The 8,909-nt window shown below is 38.8% G+C and overlaps 1 protein-coding gene across 1 annotated transcript in view; it reads left to right on the top strand.

Moving 5' to 3' along the window:
* The window catches only part of DDX52 (DEAD (Asp-Glu-Ala-Asp) box polypeptide 52), a 34,555-nt gene that overhangs the window by 4,225 nt on the left and 21,421 nt on the right, over positions 1 to 8,909 (top strand). The window contains exons 3-4 of the mRNA XM_011990205.1: positions 6,177 to 6,307; positions 7,294 to 7,479. Coding sequence (XP_011845595.1) covers positions 6,177 to 6,307; positions 7,294 to 7,479 — 317 coding nt within the window. The remainder of the gene's footprint in view (positions 1 to 6,176; positions 6,308 to 7,293; positions 7,480 to 8,909) is intronic.

Below are 8,909 nucleotides of genomic sequence, written 5' to 3' on the forward strand. Positions count from 1 at the left end.
TTTTTGTATTTTTAGTAGAGACGGGGTTTCACCGTGTTAGCCAGGATGGTCTCGATCTCCTGACCTCGTGATCCGCCCGCCTCAGCCTCCCAGAGTGCTGAGATTACAGGCTTGAGTCTCTGCACCTGGCCGCATGTATCTATTTTTAACTGGAAAATTGAAGAGCTTATGAATTAGTAATGATTTGGGTCATTTAGTACCAACTGTCTCATAAAGGAAACAAAATTTTTTTTAAAGTCATTCTACTTTGTGATGCCTTCCAGCAAGGTATAAGACTTTCCTCTTTTTGTAAATTTGTCTCTTCATATGCATTGTACCCTTATTGTATTACATTGTTCCCTTATCATGTTACATTGTTCATCTGTTTCTTCTTAATTTATTAAACCTCATATATTGAGGAAATTAGCTCTATGTCTAGCATATTATGTTTACAGATATGTTTCCAGATTGTCATATGTCACTTGTCTTGTTTATTTATTTACTTTTTGGCCTTCTGTGCATTAAGTTTGTTTTTTTAAAATTCTAGGCTGGCTCACTTCTGTAATCCCAACACTTTGGGAGGCTGATGTGGGCTGATCACTTGAGGTAGGGAATTTGAGACCAGTCTGGCCAACATGGTGAACCTCCATCTCTGCTAAAAATATAAAAAAATTAGCCAGATGTGGTGGTGCACAACTGTAATCCCAGCTACTTGGGAGGCTGAGGCAGGAAAATCACTTGAACCCAGGAGTTGGAGGTTGCAGTGAGCTGAGATCACACCACTGCATTCCAGCCTGGGTGACAGAAACAGAGCAAGACCCTGTCTCAAAACAAACAAACAAACAAAAAACAACAGCAAACTTCCATGTTTTCTTATTTGTTTCAATTTGTTATATTAAAATCTTTGACCCTGTGGAATTTTATTTGGTATAAGGAGTGAATAGGGAACTAAAATTTTTTTCAGATGTCTGAATAATTGTCTTAATACCATATGTTGGTGTTTTGTCTTATGTGGACTAATTGTCTTAATATCATATGTTGATAATCTGTGTTTTCTCTATTGGACTTTAATGCAACTTTAATTGTATACTGATTTTCCGTATATATTCAAGTCTGTCTCTGGACCTCTTCTGTTTCTGTATTTGTATACCAATACTAGCTTGTTTTAATTACTATGGCCTTATATGTTATAAAATCCAGTAGAGTGGAGAGGCATACCAATATTTTAGGCAACTCAGTATTTTCTCCCTACAGTGATCTTCAGAATCATCGCAATCCCAATTAGAATTCTAGCAGAATTTTTTTTGTAGAAATTTCTGCTAAAGCTTTGGCTTTCTTCAAACACTCTCATAATAAGCAGATACTACTCTTTGGCCTTCCAGAAAGTCAACAAGCAAAGTGCCTTGCACATCCAAAAAACCTATTGCCGTTGCCTTTGCTCTTGACTTGTCAACTTTTGCTTTGACTGGACCACTTCCACCTCTTGGTAGTCATTGGTTTAATTGTGCTTTGTCTTCATGATCAAACTGGTAAAACCATGTTTCATCTTCTGTTAAAGTTCTTCAAAGAAATGCTTTAGGACCTTGATCCCACTTGTTTAAAATTTCTTTTGAAATCTCTGCTCTTGTCTGCAGCTGATTTGGGAGCAGTGGTTTTGGCACCCATCAGATGGAAAATTTGCTCAACTTATTTTCATTAAGAATTGGTAGGTAGAAGGCCAGATGTGGTGGCTCATGTTTGTAATCCCAGCACTTTGGGAGGCTGAGGTAGGTGGATCACCTGAGGTTAGGAGTTTGAAACCAGCCTGGCCAACATGGTGAAATCCCGTCTCTACTAAAAATACAAAATTAACCAAGCAAGGTGGCGCATGCCTGTAGTCTCAGCTACCTGGGAGGCTGAGGCAGGAGAATCGCTTGAACCTAGGAGGCGGAGGTTTCAGTGAGCCGAGATCATGCCATTGCACTCCAGCCTGGGCAAAAAGAAACTCCGTCTCAAAAACAAATAACAAAACAAAGAATTGGTAGGGAGGCCAGGTGCAGTGGTTCACCTATAATCCCTACTCTTTGGGAAGCTGAGGTAGGAGGATCAATTGAGGCCAGGAATTTTGAGACCAGATTGGGCAACATAGCAAGACTCCATCTATACAAAAAAATAGGGCCAGGAGCAGTGGCTCACGCTTGTAATCCCAGTACTTTGGGAGGCCAAGGTGGAAGGATTGCTTGAGGCCAGGAGTTCAAAACCAGCCTGGCCAACATGGTGAAACCCTGTCTCTACTTAAAAAAAAAAAAAAAAAAATTAGCTGGATGTGGTAGCTGGTGCCTATAATCCCAGCTACTCGGGAGGCTGAGGCAGGAGAATCGCTTCCACCCGGGAGGCAGAGGTTGCAGTGAGCTAAAGCCGAGATCACACCACTGCACTCCAGCCTTGGTGACACAGTAAGACTCTAAAAAGAAAAAGAAAAATTAGCTGCATGTGGTAGCGCATGTCTGTAGTCCCAGCTACTTGGGAGGCTGAGGCAGGAGGATTGCTTTAGCCCAAGAGTTTGACGTTACAGTGAGCTGTGATCATGCCTGTGTACTCTAGCCTGGCTGACAGAACAAAACCCTATCTCGAAAAAAATATATATATGGTGTAAGCTGAAGCAGTTCAGATGGCTGTGGTGTTGGCTGTTGTTTCTGCTATTAATCAACAGTCCTCTTTAATTAGGGCATGAACAAGATGAATTTTTTCCTTATAAATTGACGTGAGTGGTCTGCTGCTATAGTCTTCATCTTCAATGTTATCTTGTTCCTTCTTAATGGGTGGTGTGGTGCTACGGACTTCATCTTCAATATTATCTTGTTCCTTCTTAAAACAGGTTATCCATTTGTAAACAGCTGATTTCTCTGGGGCCTTGCCCCCATAATCTTTTCATAAAGCATCAGTGATTTCACTATTCTCCCGAAGCTTCACTGTAAATTTGAAGTTTGTTCTTGCTTCAGTTTTAAGAAGAATTCATGTTGCTTTTTTCAAACTGCTGTCTTATCCTTCTTAGTGTCCCAGACTGGATCCAGTTCACCCATATTATAACAAGTTGGTATGAGTTTATTTTGGTGCAAAAAATTTGAAATTTTTGCATAGTTTCTTCATAATATGAATTTTCCATGAACTTTTTGAAGGCCCCCTTATGTATAGATCAGTTAAAGAGAATAGCTAGTCCACAAACCCATGCATATATGGTCAATTAGTTCTCAACAGAGGTAAAAGGTAAATCAGCAGGGAAAAGAAAGTCTTTTCACAAACAGTGCTGGATCCATGTAGAAAAAACTGAACATCAAACCTAACTTTACATTGTAAGCAAAAATTAACTTCAAATGACTCAGACTGAAGTTTAAAACTATAAAAGTTCTAGAAGAAAACATAGGAAAAAAATTTTTGTGGCCTTGAGATATGTAAAGATTCCTTAGCACAACAGCAACAAAAATTTTTTAAAAAGAAAAAATTGATATATTGGACTTATCAAAACTAAAAATGTTCATTCTTCAAAAGATAACATTAAGAAAATGAAAAGGCAAGCCACAGATGGGAAAATATTCGCAAAATGTATATCAAAGGACTTGTATCTACTCACTAAAGAAGATAATACACATGGTGATAAGCACATAAAAGACATTCAACATCAGTAGCCATCAGGCAAATTAAAACCACAATACAATACTACTACATACTCATTAGAATGGCTAAAAATAGAAAGAGTGACTGTACCAAGTATGGGCAAGGATATACAAAAACAAGCTCTCATAGTGTTGATGGTAAAATGGTACAACCACTTTGGAAAATAGTTTGACTTTTTTTTTTTTTTTAAATTAAACGTATATTTACCGTATTACCCAGCTATTCTACTTGTCAATATTTACCTAAGAGACAGGAAAATACACATCTTCAGGAAGACTTGTACACAAATTTTCATAGCAACGTTACTTATAGCCAAAAGCTAGAAATGACCCAAATGTTCCTCAACAGGTAAATGATGAACTGTACCTCCATACAATGGAATACTACCTAGTAATAAAATGGTAAGTTGTTGATACATGCTGCAACCTAGATGAACTTCAGAATAACTATCTTGAGTGAAAGAAGCCAGACAAAAATTAGTACATATGACGTGATTCCGTTTATATAAAATTCCAGAAAAGGCAAACTAATCTATAGTGGCAGAAATTAGATTGGTGGTTGCCTATGCATGGAGTGATGAATTATAAGGGGTCATGAGGAAATTTGGAGAAGTGATAGAAATAACCTAGAATGTGGTAATGGCTTTTTGGCTGTGTAGATATGTCAAAACTCATCGAATTAGATACTTTGAATATATGCAGATTACTGTATATATTTATGCCTCGGTGAAGTTGAAAAAAATTAAGAAATTAGAACTAGTCTTTGCTCGTTTTAGAACTAATTTAGAAATTAGAACTAGTCTTTGCTTTGTAGAACTAGTCTTTGCTTATTAAACTTAAAATTTTTTAAGTTAGGCCAGGCGCGGTGGCTCACACCTGTAATCCCAGCACTTTGGGAGGCCAAGGCGGGCGGATCATGAGGTCAGGAGTTTGAGACCAGCCTGCCAACATGGTGAAACCCCGTCTCCACTAAAAATACAAAAATTAGCTGGACGTGGTGGCATGCCTCTGTAGTCCCAGCTACTAGGGAGGCTGAGAATCACCTGGGAGACAGAGGTTGCAGTGAGCCAAGATCATGCCACTCCACTCCAGCCTGGGCAACAGAACAAGAGTCTGTCTCAAAAAAAAAAAAAAAAAATTTAGGTTAGTCTTACATATTTATTCTCCCATACAAACTGTTAAGTCAGGTGGTCTAGTCACCAAAACAGTTCTGCCATTACTTTTAATTGGCTAGTGTTCTTCGTAGATTGAGGGAGAATGGCTGTCTTTATAATATTGAGTAGCTCAAAGTATTGTGTTCATTGCTATTTTATGATTTATTTATTTATTTATTTTGAGACAGAGTCTTGCTCTGTCGCCGAAGCTGGAGTGCAGTGGCACGATCTCGGCTCACTGCAACCTCCACCTCCTGGCTTCAAGTGATTCTCCTGCCTCAGCCTCCTGAGTAACTAGGATTACAGGCACCTGCCATCATGCCTGGCTAATTTTTATATTTTTGTAGAGACAGGGTTTCATCATGTTGTCCATCCAGGCTAATCTGAAACTCCTGACCTCAGGTGATCCACCTGCCTTGGCCTCCCAAAGTGCTGGGATTACAGGCGTGAGCCACCGCGCCTGGCCAGTCATTGCTATTTTAAGTGAGATCTTTCATCATATTTATTTTTTAGTTGTTGGTTGTTTACATATAGAGAACCTGACTGCCTTATTGAAATTTCTCATTGTTTGGCCAGGTACTGTGGCTCACGCCTGTAATCCCAGCACTTTGGGAGGCCGAGGCAGGCGGATCCCTTGAGGTCAGTTGTTTGAGACCAGCCTGGCCAAGATGGTGAAACCCCATTTCTACTAAAAATACAAAACAAAATTAGCCAGGCATGGTGGCGGATGCCTGTAATCCCAGCTACTCGGGAGGCTGAGGCAGAGAATTGCTTGAACCAGGGAGGCAGCGGTTGCAGTGAGCCGAGATCGCACCACTACACTCCAGTCTGGGCGACAGACTGAGACTTCGTCTCAAATAAAAAAAAAAAAAGAAATTTCTCATTGTTTAAGTTGCTTTTCAATTAAACCCCTGTTGTTTTCAAGTATACTCAGTACGCTGCTGAAACAGCCAACAAAGGGAAGATAGTGAGCTTCAGAGCTGTGATCATAGCAACACAGAACTTGCCTTTTCATTTTCATTTTTATACATCCTATTACTTTCTCTTATCTAGTTGCATCAGCTGTACTTTTTCTTTTTTTAATGTGAAGGTATGGCTCTCTTGCTGCACATACACCCAAGATTAAAACCTTTTTTCTTTTTTTTTTTTTTTTTCAAGACAAGGTTTTCTCTATTACCCAGGCTGGAATGCAGTGGCGTGATCACAGCTCTCTGCAGCCTCAACCTCCCAGGCTCAAATGATCCTCCCCACTCAGCCTCCTGAGTAGCTGGGACTACAGGCATGCACCACCACCCACCCTTGGCTAATTTTTAATTTTTTTTGAAGAGACGGGTCCTCACTATTTTGCCTAGACCGTTAAAATCTTTTACTTTTTAAAAATATATTTTAGAAATTACTTCCCAAGAAGAATATGCTACTATACAGTGGATATCATCTGTAGAAGCAAGGATTGAAGACAAAAAAGTTCCGAGAGAAAGTAAACTCACTTCCGGAAAGTTGGAGCATCTCAGAAAGGAAAAGGTAGAAAAATGTTTTGGGGCCAAAAGTATATATATTTTCTGACCTAGTGACTTATTCACTGGACTTGGGTTATTCTGTTGTTAACATGAATATAGTTTTGTGAAGACAGGAGGTTAATTACATTCATTTAGATTTTACTTTAATGAAAACTTAAAGCAAAGTAGACATTTGTGCTGTGGGTGAACATTTTAAAGTTTAAATTACAGATACGTATATAAAATTCTTGACCTGCTCAAGTTTCAAGATTGATAGTATGTTTAGAATTATGTTTTTAAAATTTTGTAACCCCTTTCAATAAACAAAATTTGACTCCCTTTCTTCTCTGTGTTGAGCTCACCAGTTTAGAAGGATTTCCTCTGACACAGATTAGGGAGTTAGAATTCTTAAAGAAGGTGTTTTATGACTTGGGATTAAGAGGAGTAGGATATGGAAGAAACAACAAATACACCCTTTTTGTGTCTGCTGCACACCTGCCATATTCCTGATGGAGAGGTGTGTTCAGCTCACTTCAGGGATTAGTATGGCAATGCTTCAGTAACCCAGAAACCAGAATTTGGCTGTCTCTGGTCCAGACAATGGGGAAACAAACCAAATCAACACTACTAGACTCTACTTTTTGGCATTCAGTTTTAATAAGCAGAGTTTTAGGGTAAATCATCAAAAAGCATTGATACTTGTATGCTAACCACCGTATTAAAATAGTAGATGGATTCAATGGCTGACTTCTAAGAAGTTTATTTAAGGTTAGAAGTTATGACTGTGACAATAACACATTAATATGAAGAAAGCATAGACATTTTATGGAGGTTTTCTATGAAAGGGCGTGAAATGTACCTAATATCTGTGATGTTTTGGTTCTTGGATTTAACCAAAAGGTTTCATGTGCTGCTAAAGGTTATCCCAGAAACTGTTAATGTTGCTTTATAACATCTGAGAATGTATTTATTTGGCCATATCCATAGGGGCCTCTTTACTTCACTTTTCAGATAAACTTCTTGCGGAATAAACACAAAATTCACGTCCAAGGAACCGATCTTCCTGACCCAATTGCTACGTTTCAGCAACTTGACCAGGAATATAAAATCAATTCTCGACTACTTCAGAACATTTTAGATGCAGGTTTCCAAATGCCTACACCAATCCAAATGCAAGCCATCCCAGTTATGCTGCATGTGAGTATGAAGATCTAGAATGCCTGTAACATTCCTTCCTCTGTGTGTTTGCTCATTCTCTTCCCTCTCTTCTTGAAATTATTCTTTCCACCTTATCTCCCCTGTTAAAATCCTTCACTTCCTTTTAAGTTCATCAAATGCCCGTGCCTCCATAAAAGTTGCCTTGATCACTCCATCTAGATGTGATCTTCCTTTTCCAGTACCATTTCCTCCACACTGCAGTTCTCTTTGGTATTTGGTGTGTTCTTTTCCTTACAACATTTATTTTACATTTTACACTACTTTGTATTCGCACCAATCATATTTTTTTCATTTTACTACTGTGTAACCCCTTGGAGAATGGGGATTATGTTTCATTCGTTCATTGTTTATTTAGTTTATAATGCCCAGGAACTACTCCAGAAATACAAATGCTTTCTAAAGTTCTTGTATATAGCCTGACTTATTTTTCCCAATACTTTTTATAATTAAAGTACACTTTACATACAATAAAATGCATAGATTTTTAAGCGCCCTGTTTAGTGAGTTTCAGCAATGCATATCCTGTGTAACCACTATTCCAGTGAAGATGGAGAACATATGTATTACCCCAGACAATTTTCTTGTGCCCTTTCCAGTCAGTCCTCACCCTGCCCCTGCTCAGAGGCAATTTCTATTCTGATTTCTACTACTGTGTATTTCTTTTGCCTCTATTCTAGAGTTTTGTATGAGTGGAATCACACATTAATCTTTTATTTCTGGTTTCTTTCACTTTGTGTAATGCTTTGAGATTCGTCTATATTACATATAGCAATAGTTTGTTACCGAGTAGTATTATGTTGTATGAATATACCACAATTTGTTATCCAGTCACTTGTTGATAGAGGTATGGATTAACTTAGGTTTTCGGACATTAAGTTTTTCTGAGGTTTGTTTCTGTAGCAATGAGAGTTGGGTTTTTTCCCCATGTAACCAAGATGGCCTTCAGTTCTGATTTCCAAAGGATATAAGATACCTTTTCATCTATGCTAGTCCTTTTCATTTTCTTTGAGAGCTGTAATGAGAATACATTCATACATTTAAATGATGCTGTTGACTCATGTTATAGTAAATTTGCTTTTAATTTTTGTTTAAGATTGTTTCTGTCATGGCTTTAGCTTAAAGCTTTAAAAATCACAGTGGGGGCCGGGTGTGGTGGCTCACGCCTGTAATCCTAGCACTTTGGGAGGCCGAGGCAGGCGGATCACAAGGTCAGGAGATTGAGACCATCTTGGCTAACACGGTGAAATCCCGTCTCTACTAAAAATACAAAAAATTAGCCAGGCGTGGTGGCGGGCGCCTATAGTCCCAGCTACTTGAGAGACTGAGGCAAGAGAATGACGTGAACCCAGGAGGCGGAGCTTGCAGTGAGCCAAGATTGTGCCACTGCACTCCAGCCTGGGCGACAGAGC

This window comes from Mandrillus leucophaeus, unplaced genomic scaffold (genome assembly GCF_000951045.1).
Source record: "Mandrillus leucophaeus isolate KB7577 unplaced genomic scaffold, Mleu.le_1.0 Scaffold374, whole genome shotgun sequence".
Classification (NCBI taxonomy): domain Eukaryota; kingdom Metazoa; phylum Chordata; class Mammalia; order Primates; family Cercopithecidae; genus Mandrillus; species Mandrillus leucophaeus.